Source organism: Lutjanus erythropterus, chromosome 3 (assembly GCF_056507025.1).
Source record: "Lutjanus erythropterus isolate fLutEry1 chromosome 3, fLutEry1.hap2, whole genome shotgun sequence".
Taxonomy (NCBI): Eukaryota; Metazoa; Chordata; class Actinopteri; order Lutjaniformes; family Lutjanidae; genus Lutjanus; species Lutjanus erythropterus.
In genome coordinates, this window is record NC_139319.1 from 42,219,948 (window position 1) to 42,235,522 (window position 15,575).

At 38.5% G+C, this 15,575-nt stretch overlaps 1 protein-coding gene across 1 annotated transcript in view; it reads left to right on the plus strand.

The window, feature by feature from the left end:
- LOC146330772 (sarcoplasmic/endoplasmic reticulum calcium ATPase 2) overlaps positions 1-11,652 on the plus strand; it is a 43,801-nt gene extending 32,149 nt beyond the window's left edge. Inside the window, exons 15-24 of the mRNA XM_084746887.1 lie at positions 9-230; positions 1,669-1,780; positions 1,908-2,146; positions 2,252-2,472; positions 3,527-3,729; positions 3,828-3,913; positions 5,383-5,516; positions 6,552-6,669; positions 8,085-8,219; positions 8,305-11,652. Of these exons, the coding sequence (XP_084603013.1) occupies positions 9-230; positions 1,669-1,780; positions 1,908-2,146; positions 2,252-2,472; positions 3,527-3,729; positions 3,828-3,913; positions 5,383-5,516; positions 6,552-6,669; positions 8,085-8,219; positions 8,305-8,487 (1,653 nt within the window). The 3' untranslated portion in view covers positions 8,488-11,652. The remainder of the gene's footprint in view (positions 1-8; positions 231-1,668; positions 1,781-1,907; positions 2,147-2,251; positions 2,473-3,526; positions 3,730-3,827; positions 3,914-5,382; positions 5,517-6,551; positions 6,670-8,084; positions 8,220-8,304) is intronic.
- Positions 11,653-15,575: the final 3,923 nt, after the last annotated feature.

A 15,575-nucleotide genomic window follows, 5' to 3' on the forward strand; every position in this document is an offset into this window, starting at 1 on the left:
CTCCTCAGGGAGCTCCAGAAAGTGTGTTGGAACGTTGTAATTACATCCGGATCAGCAGTTCTGCTTGTGTACCTTTGAGCCCTGCGGTTCGAGAGCAGCTCCTGTCTACTGTGCGAGAATGGGGATCAGGCAGAGACACGCTGCGATGCCTCGCCATGGCAACCAGGGACAATCCTCCTGACATTCACTGCCTCAACCTGGAGAACTCAGCTGCTTTTTCTGATTATGAGGTGATGATGATGCATACTACTCCCTGATATTACTACTACTGTTCCTACTACACTGCAGCCTATATATAATGATGATGATGATGATGATGATGATGATGATGATGATGATTAGCATGATGGTAATGGTAATGATATGATGATCATGTTGATGATGATGATACTTCTACTGCCTATAGTACTCCTGCAGTCTGTACTACTGCAACTTCCTACTACGTACTGCTGCTTCCTACACTACCCTTATTGCACTCCACACTATTACAGCTACCTCAGGCTATGTTACTTCTAGCCAGGATTCGAACCCACAAGCTGTGAGGTGAAGGTGCTACACACTGTGCCACTGTGGCAATGCTGCTATAGCATCTATACTACTACTACAACAGCTCCTATTACTACTACAACGGCCTATATTACTACTACAACAGCTTATATTACTACGACAAAAGCTCGTATTACTACTACAACAGCTTATATTACTACTACAACAGCTTATATTACTACTACAACAGCTTATATTACTACTACAGTGGCTTATATTACTACTACAACGGCCTATATTACTACTACAACAGCTTATATTAGTACTACAACAGCTTATATTACTACTACAACGGCCTATATAACTACTACAGCAGCCTATATAACTATTACAACAGCCTATATAACTACTACAACAGCTTATATTACTACTACAACAGCTTATATTACTACTACAACAGCCTACACTACTATAGACACTGCAGGCTATGCTACTGCTACTGCTGCCTTTACTAATATAACCTATACTACTACTGTAGTATACTACTGTACTACTGCAGCATTTACTACTACTTTTAAATTACCATCACTGCAGCCAAAACTACTGCCATTATTGCTAGTAGTACTATTGCAGTATTTACTACCACTATTGCCTATACTACTACAGATTATATTACTACTATAGCCTGCACTTTTACTACTGCAGCCTATGGTACTACTGCAGTTTGTACTGCTACTCCTAGTGATGAGGATGATGATGATGGTGATGAGGATCGTGGTGGTGATGAGGATGATAATGGTGATGAAGATGATGTTTGTGTTGATGATGAAGATAGTGGTTGTGATGAGGATGATGATGATGGTGATAGAGATGATGATATTGGTACTTTAACCAACAGACAGTCCAGACAGTGTGTTATAGCTAAGATCAAATTCCAAACAAAACACTGTGTTCTTGTCAATGAACTGTAAATAATATAATAATAAGTATAAAAAGTGTTGGTCACATGTTACTATAAGGTATGGAAAATTTTCATAATATATATAGTTATAGAGTTGTACATCTTTTCTTATCAGTCTTGGCTCTAAATAAAGAAATGAAGTGTTGGTGATGGCTGCTGAAGAAAGTGGAGAAGTTAAACCTGTCCTGCACTCTGTCCCCCCATTTCTTCCCTCTTCCCAGTCGGACCTGACCTTTGTGGGCTGTGTAGGGATGTTGGACCCCCCAAGGAAAGAGGTGCTTGGCGCAGTCCGAATGTGTCGGCAGGCTGGCATAAGAGTCATCATGATCACAGGTAATCTCATTTTATGGTGAGATGACTGATGAAATGAGCTGATGGTTAGTTTTGAAACTTTATATATATGGAGAAACTGATACCACCCTTAAACGAACATCCCATCATTCTTCATTTTTCTCTGCAGGGGACAACAAAGGGACAGCTCTGTCTATTTGTCGGAGGGTGGGCATCATCACAGAGCAGGAAGAGGAGCAGGAGGGCTCAGGGGTCAACGGGGGCCTGACAGGACGGGAGTTTGATGAGCTGCCCCCACACCTGCAGCGTCAGGCCTGCAGGACAGCACGCTGCTTCGCCCGGGTGGAGCCGGCACACAAAAGTCGTATAGTGGAGTACCTGCAGAGCCTGAGTGACATCACTGCCATGGTGAGAGGACCGCCTTGTACTATCACAGGCAGTGAAACAGCACTCCTCCTTCTGTGATATCGCGTAATGATCCTCCTCCACCCCTCCCCTCTCCGGTGCTTTCAGACAGGTGACGGGGTCAACGATGCACCAGCGTTGAAGAAGGCAGAGATCGGCATTGCTATGGGCAGCGGCACGGCAGTGGCTAAGTCAGCCTCTGAGATGATCCTGGCTGATGACAACTTCTCCACCATCGTGGCTGCAGTGGAGGAGGGCAGAGCCATCTACAACAACATGAAGCAGTTCATCAGATACCTGATCTCATCCAACATCGGAGAGGTGGTCTGGTTAGTATCACAGCTCATACGAGTGGATGCTGAACATCTGGTCAAAAAGCTTGAAGTCCAGTGATGGTCTAACTTTTATTTGGATGGATAATTGACCCTTCACTAAGCCCCTCCTCCAAAACAGAAACTGTCCAGACGTAGAATAGCAACTGTCACTGAGGTGCCACAGGCCTGTCAAGCTTTGCATTTGTACAGATTAAAGTGTTATGAGATGAGAAATACTCAGTGTTTCATGAGTTTGGATCATGGCGTCTTCTTTGTAGTCTTTCAGAAACATAAAACACTTGACTAAACATGTGGGGAATGGATTAAACTTTGCATTTTTCTGCTCTAACATAAGCTGTACATATTAGCATGTCTGGCTAACTAATTCTAGCTTACTAGCTGCAGTGATATTTCCTACAGCCAAACATATTGTTGTTAGATACTACTGCATTTAACAAAGTCAAGACTTATTCCCAGCGCCAATGTCTCTTGCTGAGGCGGCTGGTCTGTCAGCTAATCCCTCTGCTTCATTTTCCCACATCAATGACAGGTATTTCTGTTGTCCATCCAATAACCTTCATGTATGTGTCAGATTTCACCGGCTGACTAGTGTTGGCTGGGGTAACGTTTTCACCTCAGTCTCAGCTAGCATGAGTTAGCATTAGCATTAACATTATATCATGTATGCAGCTGTTAGGTAACTTTACATGTTTCAGACCTTTTTGCGTGGTTCTTATTTTTATCATGTGTCAGATGGAAACATAAAAAAGCTGGTAACGGATGTCCTAGCTGACTCAAGGAGTTCAAGCATAAGCTCACATTAGCTAGCTACACTTGTGAAATCTGCTAGCAAGAGTCACCATTTTAGCTGACAAAATCCATAGTGGTCAGCTAGAAATGAGGAGCTTCTTCACTTTACTTCTCATGTTTCAAAGTTATTCCCAGTTTCAATGTAAACTCTGCCACCGTTATCACTGTGAACGGCATATATGCAACGTGAGAATGGAAAGTTTGACAGGATCAGTTTGGGCAGTTCACGGTCTCCTTCTCCTCCATCTCTTCTCCTCAGTATCTTCCTGACAGCTGCACTGGGCATGCCTGAAGCGCTGATCCCAGTCCAGCTGCTATGGGTCAACCTGGTCACCGACGGTTTCCCAGCAACAGCACTGGGTTTCAACCCTCCGGATCTAGATATCATGTCCCGCCCTCCCCGCTCCCCAAAAGAGCCCCTGATCTCCAGCTGGCTGTTCTGTCGCTACCTCATCATTGGATGTGAGGAAAGAATGACATCATCAGTAATACCACCCACACAAAAATCTCCTGCAGGTTCCAAACTAAACTGCTCCTCTCCACCCTTCTCTTTCCTGCAGGTTATGTGGGAGCAGCCACTGTGGGAGCTGCTGCCTGGTGGTTTATGGCAGCCCACGATGGACCCAAACTCTCCTTCTATCAGCTGGTAAACTCACATCTCTCCATCACTACTGTACACCTCTGTCATGCTTGTCCCACTCTGTGGCCCTACATCACATACTGTAGTTTCATGAATGCACAAACAGAGTGAGCTAAAATGTCACCATAATTTACAACATAATAATGAAAATCTGTATTTTCCCTTGTTTCTGTGTCCAAGTGACTACATCCCTAGAGAGACAGACCTTTTGTTACAGAGTTAGATATGTTCTGTTTAAGCAGAAACGGATGATTTATTGCTTTGGCCAAACTAACCAGACTCCATTTACAGAAACAGTCATTTTATCTTCTTAAAACACTCTTCATTCAAATTAAACAGAAACAGAAACAAAATAAAGCTCAACAAAACTGTCTTTCCACTGTTCTCTCATCCATAAAAGCCACAGTGCACATATAACAATGTTAGCCTAATAAATACTTTGTAAATAGAAAGCAGATTTAAAGATCAAGGAAAATAAACAACAGTCAAAGGGTCTTCTTTAAATAATGTATTTAACAAATCCAAATCAATAAATCCAAATCCAATCTGTAAATGCAAAAACTATATAAATTTCTTTATAAGAATAGCTGTCCCTTTATATTTCATATATTGCTATAGGTTTGCCCCATATTCTGTTGAATTTCACTGGTTGTCCCCTAACATTATACTTAATTTTGTAGTATGGGGTGTGGTATGACACTAATTATCTCGACTATTGCTGCATGGAGGGTGGATTCTGAGGATGGATTTCTAGTTAATTAATATACATTGTTTGCTGTCATCATTATTAAAAGTATTTGTTTCTTTTAAACACAATTAATCTCTGTGAGTACTTCTGCATCTCACAATATAGAATTTGGGGATCAGCTGTGATTGCTTTCTGTAGTATTTCCAACATAGATATTAATCCAGTAATAGCTCAAGTGTGTGCACTTCCAAATCGTGTGTAATATCCCCCTTATGTGCTTTATGTTCTATACATTTGCTTTATTTTGAAATGTTCTACGACAATACAATTACTGTTTTTGTAAATAGTCTGGTGGCTTTGGTGAGAGCTGTGAGACAAACTTTTTCAGATTAAACAAAATGTATCATACTCTTTAAAAAAAAGGTCTATGTCTGTAGAGATCCTTTCTGTAAAACTTAAAATAACAACCTGAATGGTTCAGTGACAAAAACAAACACTTTTATTAGACGTACTTTGATAGATCACAATTACCTGTGAGGATTAATTATATTGCAGTTTGTTTCAAATGCTTAAGAGTAATTTCAAAAATTGTTGTTTCCATCAGTCGCTTCAACACAAAAATGTGCGAAATTAGGGTCCAGGTTAAAAACGGTGTGAGTTACCCTTTAAGAGATGTGCACCTGCAGGAAAATAAGTGAACAATGTGTTAGAATTCTTTGCCTCAGTAGATCGTAGAGACGTAAATAGGAAGGTGGGCAGGAATGTCACTGGTTTGTTTCCTCCACAGTCCCACTACCTGCAGTGCAGTGAAGGCCACGCTGAGTTTGCTGGTGTGCAGTGTTCAGTCTTTGAGTCTCCTTATCCCATGACCATGGCTCTGTCTGTCCTGGTTACCATAGAGATGTGCAACGCCTTGAACAGGTAGGAAAACATCCTAAACTACATATCCTACAGTGCTGTCCTCTATGAAATAACCCATGTGACTGTCATCGTTCTTACCTGAGTGATCAGAATGGGATAATTTGGTATAAAACTGCATGTAAGTTATTGAAGGCTTTGGACTGAGGGGTGACAGATTATATGTAACAGAATTATGGAATCTGGATACAAAAAAAATAACTGTATTCCATTACTTTTACAGAAAAAAAACTGTAATCAGATCACAGATGCATTTATCAGGGTTATCAGGAGGACTGCAATTTTAAAACAGCTGCCAATTCATTATCATGACCTCTTGTGAAAATATACTTAACTAGGTAGAAATTTCAACATTATTTTGTCTTAAAATGAATCAATCAATCAATAAATTGCACACAACAATGGAAGGAACAGCTGGACAAACATAAAAACACTTAAAGCTGACACAATTAATCTACTATGAATTGACTATTAAATTAATCTACGTCTATTTTGAGTCACTTTTTTAAGAAAAAAAATCTCCAAACGTACAACTTTTTTTTTTTTTCAGCTGACAAAATTGTGACAGAATTAATAATTGAGGAATCATTTTGGGTATTTTTTTTTAATTAGAAAAAATCAAAATTCTCTTATCTTAACTTCTTAATGGCAACTATTTTCTTTATTCCTCTCTGACTGTAAACTGAATATTTTTGAATTGTGGACAAAACAAGACATTTGAGGAAATCATCTTGAGATCTGATCAACATTTTTCACAATTTTCTGACATTTCATGGACCAAACTAATTATTTACTTGAGAAAATTACCGTTAGTTGCAGCCCTAAAAACATATTATGATAAACAATTTCACCATATTTTATATTAAATTAAATCAGAACAGAAAGTAAGTAGAACATTAGAATGTAGAAGTACATTTTTAAAATAACCGTTCCAACCATGTCAAGGAGAGACACGAAGCTGTTCTGAACTGTAAAGTGACAGAGCAGACAGTGTAAACAGTAAAAATAACATTTTCCTTCTTTCCCTGTGCTGTCCAGTCTGTCAGAGAACCAGTCCCTGCTGAAGATGCCCCCCTGGTCAAACCCCTGGCTGGTGGGGGCCATCTGTCTGTCCATGGCGCTACACTTCCTCATTCTATATGTAGACCCACTGCCGGTAAGCATGCATACATCTTCTGAAGGTACCACTGATACAACTGATTACTGTAAAAAAAAATGGTACACATTTAATCATTTTCATGTCAGAAAATACAGTGATTAACACAGAACTGATTGAATTTCCTGCGCTGACCCCATGGTGTCACACACCACACATCCAAAAAAATCTCTCTTCTTTCTTCTTAATACTAGAAGTGCCAGATTTTCATAACTACCGCTATAAACGCTCATTTTGACCTTTGACTTCCAAACTGTGTTATCTCTTGTGATAAACTCCAGACTAGGAGATTGATGCATTTAATCTGTTAGTTTTTTAAACAATGAAGTAACACCCAAATGTAAATCTTGTCAAATGTATTCCTGTATTTATCAATATGCTGCCATCATGTGTAGTAAACTCATGATAGCATATATTCACAGCAGTGTTTTTCTACAGAATAATAACCATCTGATTCAAATTTTAGATTGATGTAGAATCACTCAGAGCGAGAAATAGTTAAATGTATTTTATAAGATTATAAACGTGTTATTTTAACATTAATGTGAGAGATTTAACACTAGGTTTCAGTGAGTTATAGGTAGGCCTGAGTAATGTGTTGATATCATATCGTACCGTGATATGAGACTAGATATTGTGATAGACATTGGACATCGTTATATCATGATGGGACATAAGTGTTGTCTTTTCCTGGTTTTAAAGGCTGCGTTACAGTAAAGTGATGTCATTTTGTTTTAGCTGTTCTATTATTTGTCTTCACCCACTTAGTCATTATATCCTCTGATGATTACTGATGATTATTAATCAAAAACCTCATAGGATTAATATTTTGTGGAAGCACCAGTGATCATCCCTATACTTATGTCACCATATCGAGGTATTTAGTAATAACTATTGTGATTCTTTTACTCATTTAATCACCTTAGCCTGTTATTCACAACCTACATGATCAATAATAATCCATATCAACTGATATCAAACTTCAATATTGTGATATTTTTTTTGGCGATTTCGCTCAGGCCTAGTTACAGAGACAAAATGTGTTACAGCCATCCCTGGTCTCCCCTACTGTATTTTCAATCGAGTCTAATTAATTATTTGTATTTTAATGTTGGGAAACTGGAAATCGAGACCACTTGTTAAGTTTTATTGACAGAGACAATAGTTGCTAAGCAACCAAGATGCAATGCAAGTAACAATATGACAGTGGCAAATATGACAAATAGGTAAAACTGATTACATTTTCTTTTCCTTTTGTGTAATTTATATAGAAATAATTCTAAATGAAAATACAGACACTTTTAAGAAAAGGCAGGTAGCAGCAGCATTGTGATTTTAACTAAGTTATTGCATTGATAACGGTCAAAATGAAAGCTTTGGCTGTTCTGCTGTTAAATATCCGTCTTTGTCTTCAGGTCATTTTCCAGATCCGCCCTCTGTCGTGGCCTCAGTGGGTGGTGGTGTTGAAAATGTCCATTCCTGTCATTTTGATGGACGAGGTTCTCAAATTTCTGGCCCGCAACTACATCGAGCCCGGCAGCCAGATGCAGGTCAGGAGACATGCCTGACGGTGCTTCAGTGAGTATTTGTATCCAGTCTGTGTCTAACCATTTTGTTCTTTTTTTGCTCAAAAAGTCCCTGGAAGAGGAAGAGGAGCTGCAGAGGACGAGGGCTAGCGGGGGATTGGCCGGCATCGTGATGATGAGGCTGCGTCAGTCGGTCAGGGGCGTGTCCTGGTCGTTCGTCCTGATCTCTGCGCCACTGGTGATCTGGATCTTCAGCCTGGACTCTGACATCACCAACATCTTCTGGGAGTGATGGGACAGGTGGAGACAGAGGGGACGGGTGGACTGCGGGGCGAGCAGTGAAGGACGGAGAGGAGAGAAGAAAGAGAAAAGCTGAAGAAGAAATGGTGGAATAAATGCAGAGGATTGAGGAATGTGTCAGGGTGAGACGAGGTGAGCAGAGGTGAGGAATACTCTGCAGAATGTAAAGAGTGAAACATTTAGCCAACAGACAATCAGAAAACGACAAGAAAGAAAGAGTGATGCAGGTTTAGAACATCTCTCCCTCAATAATAAAAGGTGCTATGTGTAGTTCATAGTTGTGATCACATGTGATTTCAGTCCCAAAGCTTGTGTTTGAGCTCCCCCTTGTTTTGATCCAGGGATGATAGTCAGCTTGTCGTTCAGCACTTTGGTCCCGACTCTAAATCTGTACATTAATGCTAACACAGCATGTTCACCTGCTGATCTGACCTTTGCATTCTAATACTAAATGCTGACATTAGCATGTTAGCATGCTGTTGTCTGTTTTTGCGTCTTCCTGCCAAATTCATCCCTGAAGATAAACAATGTAAAAACAGCAGCTGACGTTCCTCACATTGTTCTCTTTGAGTTTTTTAGAGACCTGGGGCCTCGTTACAGAAAAATGTTCCAAGTGTTTATCCTATCTTAACTTAAGTTTCCAAGATAGTCAAAGTCCTGTCTTCCTGTGACAGAAGCAGTTCCTGAACTCTTGGCTGTTTCCTGTCTCAGTCCTCAGATCAGAGCTGTAGTACTTGTAGAAACTTGATGCTTCAATCAGCTCTCTTCCTGTCATGCCTGTGTCTCTATTTAAAATGTACGTGAGACTGTCTGTATCCATGACAACAGCTGCCTCATTCACTAGAAAAGACAGGCATTAGGTTGTAGATTTGAGTCACAGGAATTAATTGTGTGTTGAGGGAAGGGAACGTCACCTTTTTGGGAAGTTTTCTTGCCAATTATTGACCCGTGATAAGAATCAGATTCAAGATGAATCATCTGGGCAGTTTATATATCCATGAACACCTGGTTAAGATTCCTAAATTCTCCAGTTAGGATCCTTCTGATATGATGGGATGTTTTCCTTAATGCAGTTAGGAAACAGGTTTCTCTAATACCAACAATCCTAAATGTCACCCTAAACTGAGATGAGAAAGGACTTCAGACTGATGAAGTTTCTGTAATGAGGCCCCAGTTAAAGCCTAATTTTATTCTGAATTTCTTAGTAACCACTAGCTAGCTTTAAACTAGAAATTTATAGGGATGCCCAATCGATCAGCTGATTGTTATCATTATTCAGTAAAAAGGGAGATCAGGATTAAAGCTTTCCAATCATTGACACAAAAAAACTTGAGCCAGTTCTCAGCTGAGTTGTCGTCTTCGCCGCATGCCAACTAACCCAAAGGAGCTCTTCACCCACAGAATGAATTTGCGTATCGATGACTCAGTCCGTGTTGCTTTGAATTCCTGAAGAACTTTTTCCTCGCATGCCAACGAACATAGAATGAATCCAAAACACACTGCAACAAAAAGTAGCAGTCGGGGCATCCCTAGTAATTTAACAAATCAATTTGCACCAATAAATGTCTTAGCTAATAGACTTTAGTGCTGTGTAAAGGGAACATCTGTAGCACTGTCAAGTCAAATGTAATCAATAGAAACTGCAGCATCACAAGCTGTAACATAACTTCCAAAATGTCAATTTGTCAGACAAGATATTGTAAATGCAGTAATGAATTTGCTTTGTTCATATATGAAGTGTTCATGTAGGGAAAGCTCACCTAAACAACATTACTTAGTGTGTGCAGAGGAATATTTGGGGAGTTACTTATGTAGTTACTCTTATTTCTTCTGCCAGGCATAAGAAGAAATAAAGCAGAGGAGGACATTTTTTGTTTCGTTTTGTTTGGTTTGTTTTTTGCATTTTGAGATTTTTTTCAGTATTTGCCAGACCTAAACAAAAACAGGTCAGAGGTATTTAAGCCAAAATGTCGAGAATAAAATAGAAAATTGATGTTTCAACTTTATTCTTAAAATCCCCCAAAAACGAACAATAAAAATGAATCTTCAACCTCTATTTTGTTTAGTTTTTTTATGCTGGCACTACTACTTAAAATTCAACATTTTTCTTAACTTTTTAACATTATTCTCTACATTTTGACTTGATTCTCAGAAATGCAAAATAAAAAGAATATTTCCTCCTCCCATTTTTTTTTTAAACTTTGGCCTGGCCCTAATACTTTAAGATATTTTGTGCTTTTTGTGAAACTAATTTTGAAATCTTTTCAGTTAACGTCATGTTTAAACAGGTTTTTTTGGCGAGGTCAGAGTCAGACATTTTACTTTTCAGTCTAAAGGGGTCAAGCTAACAAGCGTTTAGCAAAGGAGAAGCTCCACCTGCCGGTTACTAATCTAACTAAGAACTACTTTTTGTGGTGCGACTTGTTTAAATTTAGTGACACTGAATCCTCCACTTGATGAAAATTTTCGTCCTGACTCACAGATTAGAAATAACTGTTGTAAACTAATTACACATAGCACCTTTTAGATGATTGAAAAATAAGTGGATTTGATAGAAAAAGTTAGAAAACTGTTGAGTGGTCCAGAATTAAACATACACACGCACCAACATAACATGTACAATGTAATTCAGCAGTAATAATGTGTGGTCAGTAACAGCTGATTTTTAGGCCTGATAATAACTACATGTGCTACAGAATCCCCCAGATGTTCGCTGCGACAGTCTTCATGCTGCGATGCAAAAATTGACACTCCAGTCTCATTGTTGGAACTGTCTTTGTAGATACTGTAAACAAGCATTTAACCCGTGAAGGACGACTGTTAGCAGAACGCATGTCAAACGCACGCCAGTCACACATTTCCTAACACGTTTCACAGCTGAAAAGCCTGTACTGTGAATATTAGATTCTGCAGAAACAGCGTCCGTACAGCTGCTGTCTACAGGTGGTTAAAGGGTCCACGCGGAGTTTCAGCTCATCAGAGCATTTCAAGTCACTCCGAGCTTCATTCCAAAACACCTACAGTTCACTGTCTTTTCTTTTTCTTGATTGTTTGTGACGCCGAGAAGCTCTTGTGAGTCGTGTAGAGATCCTGAGGCTTCACAGACTGATGGAGCTGAATGTAAGCCTTCACATCAGGATGAATGAGTTGTCTGTTTGATTTTATTATTTATATTCATGATTAAACACAGTAGAGGTTGTTAATGTGTACTTCCAGCATCTAAATGATGTGAGTGCTACATGTATGTAAGCTAAACGGATTAATACGGTTCTTTATGTTACAGCTTTAAATATACTGTACGTTTATTACTGTATTTTTTTAGCTTCTTTCTTCCACTTGTTGATTTGTTTTTTTCCCCATGCCTGTTTACCACAGAGTCTGCCTCTGTGATAGTATACTGGGGATGATGCACGATTTCAGTTTGACCACCTGAGCTGTAATACGCCTGACAGTGAGTGAGTGTTTGATTTCAGTGTGTTTTTAAAACGTGACCCATCTGCCATGTTCTCCAGTGATGCCATTGTGACATCTCACTCTGTTTGCCATTGAAGGGATTTTTTTTTCTTTTTTTGTGGGAAAATTGTTCGATTTGATTCATGCAGTTGCAATAACTTTAGTTGTACATCACATTTGGCCGCAGTGACAGCGACGAGTGTTCGGGCTGCCGCCAAAAAGCTATAATGTTATGAAAGTGAAGCCATAACTTTGCAAGGATAAAAAAGATAGGTAAAGTCAGACTTTTATGAGAAAGAAGCCATGGCGTTCTGAGGGGAAAGTCACGATATGTACAGCGTCTCTTTATGGTGAGCAGGAAACAGCTGTGCTCATTTCATCTCAGTCTCCTCTCTACAGAGGAGTGTTAGGGCCAGACAGAATGAAGTCTAAATGTTGAGAATATAGTTTTGTTTTGTTTTTATTGTTCAATCCTGGAGGTAGGAGCATGACAGCAAAACAGCCTCTCTGTGGACATATACATAGATCATTTTAACAGAGAAAAATAGAGAATATCCATGGAAAAGTTGAGAATATATTTGACCTTTTGAAAAAATAAATCAGGGTTTATTATTATTATCATTATTATTATTATTATTTGCTTGTTTGGATTTTTTTGCATTCTGTGAATAATATTAAAATGTTAAGAATAGAATTGACCTTTTTGCCAGGTATAAAAAAAAAAAATCAGAAGAGAATTTTTTTTTTTTTTTTATGCATTTCCAGAACAAAGTTGAAACATTGAGAATAAAGTTTTGACCTGTGTGTCAGACAAAAGAAAAAATGAATAAAAAGTTTTCTTCTTCTTTTTTTAAATGTTAGAATAAAGTCAAAATTGTTATCCAACTTTACTTTTTGACTTTTTTCTCAAAACACAAAATAAAAAAATCCTCGTCTGATTTTTTTTTTTATTCTGATGCCTGGACCTAATTTTCTTCAATAGTTCCCCCTTTTTTGCAGCATCACATTTTCACTCAAATAATATGGCATTTTTCTAGTCAGTCAGTTTATTGTCAGTCTATTCTTGTACTATGACTTCACTTCCATAATAATATGACTTTTTTTGCATATTTTTTTGTTTTTGTTATTTTTTTGTTTTTTTTTTTGTTTTTTTTTTTATTTGACTTTATTCTTATAATATTATGACCTGATCTAATTCTGTTGGGTTTTTTTTGTTTATTTTTTCATTTTTATTTCCAAATGTCAGATGTCAGATGTCAGTGGTTCTAGCAGTAGGTGTTAGGCTCTTTATAATAACATCTAATGAAATGACAAAGGTGTTGCTTTAGAATAGAGTTTCTGAGGTGAAAAGCTGTTACAGAGATGTTAGACCAACTCAGCTGGTGGGCTGGTGTGGAAACAGGCAGTTTTTTTATTTTGTCTTTAAAAAAAAAAAAAAAAAAGAATTTAGCCACCACTGCTCCTTGTTGCTTCTTTGCTGCCCACAGTTCTGCCTCGTTTTGTTTTTGTTTTTGTTTTTTTTGTTTTTTTGTTCTTTCTCAATTCTTACTCATTCTAAAATGTTTCTCACATGATGGAGGACATTTGTTGCAATATGTTTTCATTTTGATATTAAGGCAGAAGAAACACACGTAGATGCACTCAGTAGTGAGTATTTATTTTTTATTTTTTATTATTTATTAATGTTTTATTTTTTTTCCAAGGCTGCACTCTGCCATGACAGTCCAGCTCTGACAAACATACCAACACGTTGTTCTTTATCATTACTATTATTATTATTATTATCATTATTGTTATTAGCTCATAGCCATGAATTTAGGAGAAGAATGAGTGAAGGGAGGGTTTTTACAGTTTCACATTGTCACAATAATTAAAAAATTGCTCTCGGCTGACTCGTTTGTTTGAATAAAAGCTAAACTGAAGAAGTTCATAATTAGAGAAACAGTTTTCAGATATGTTTCTTTTGTTTACTTCCCCCTTCTTTCCCTCTCTTCCTCTCTGCTCCCTCTCAGTTACACTGAAGCTAAAGCTGAATAAGAGAGCACCATATTCTTGATTTTATTTGTAACTTTTTTTTGTCCTTGTTCATTCTACTGTTGAAGAGTTTGTTGTCATTGGAAACGATGTAACAGAATGAAAACAACAATAAATAATATAAAACTGTTCTGAATTCAAGTGTGCCGTGTTTGTCTGACATATTACAGGAGCTCCACAATACATTGTTTCAGGGAGGCACAATGTTGAAGAGCTCCACACCGCAGACACCACACGTCACATGAGCAGAATTAAAGCATCATGTCATCAGTCTGACACTTTCAAATGTTCATTCAGGGCTGATAACTATTATTTCTTTTTAAAGCTTTTATCTGGTTAACCTGAAAAGTTTCACATTATAATGTGATATTGGAAACACATAACAAGAAACTTGTGTGATGGTCAAAGCCACACAAAGTGACAACCAGAAATAGTAATGTTACTCACACTCTCACCTCACTACACACCCCAAACTATTCACATCCACATTAAACTCCACATTACGCAGTTTGATTTGATTTGTAATCATTTTATTTCCTTTTTGCCTTACACTGTTTAAACTGAGTGCACATTTTCACATTGTAGGGTTAGAATAAACATTTTTCTGTCATGTTAATCATTTTTGTCTTTCTTTGTTTGAGTTTCCGCGCTGATGGGAGGTCACTTCCTGGAGAAGAAAAAGTTGTGGCCGAGGACAGAGGACTCTTAAATCAGGCCACACCATCTGCTGCCATGTCAGAGGGGGATTTGGGGTTGAGTTAGTTTTTCTTTTGTATTAGTTCCAGTTATTTCCCTTCTTGTGTTATTTGGTTTGGCCAAGCCACTATATGTGATCCCTCATGTCTCATTCTGTGAGGTCAGGTTTGTTCAGTTAACGAATGATTCTGTTCCAGGTCCAGTTTTGAAATCAACTTCAGAACTTCTTTCTCTGTGTTTCCAAACATCCCACAACAATGAGTCGACAGCAATGAAGCAGCACCCCCTCCTGGATAAAATAAAACACAATCGCTTAAGAAACTAAGCTAAAAAGTCTGTGTTTGTCAGAACGTGTAGTGATGTATGTGGTTGTAGAGCTGAGATCTTGTGTCCTGGTACAGAGCTCTGCATCTGGAGACATTATGACTTTTGCTCTGGTGAGATCAAACCCAGCATGGCGCCGTCTTGCAAATATTATGTTTTCTCAAATTGGTGTTTTCATAGGTGTCTGTAATGTAGCTATTTATTGACTTGCTTGTTTGTGAATGTGTGACGAATCTGGTGACAGGAGCACACACAGCTGCTGAACACACACATTCACACACACACACACCAGCAGTAAATGTAAATTGAAAACCAGACGGGATACAACACAGGCCTGCCAAGAGCATCGTCACCACCTCCATCCCCTGTTAGCCAGGGTTCATAACATAATGTTACAACAATACACAACATTTCTCTCCTCTACTTTCCTCTATCCATTTTCCCTACAAACCTCAAATGTCAAAATAGGTCTGATAAAACTTTCTGAAACAGATGTACTGTCACTGACCACATGATGGGGCCAGTGAGCAAGCCACCACCACATCAGTGCCGACAGTGTCAACAAGCCAGCTT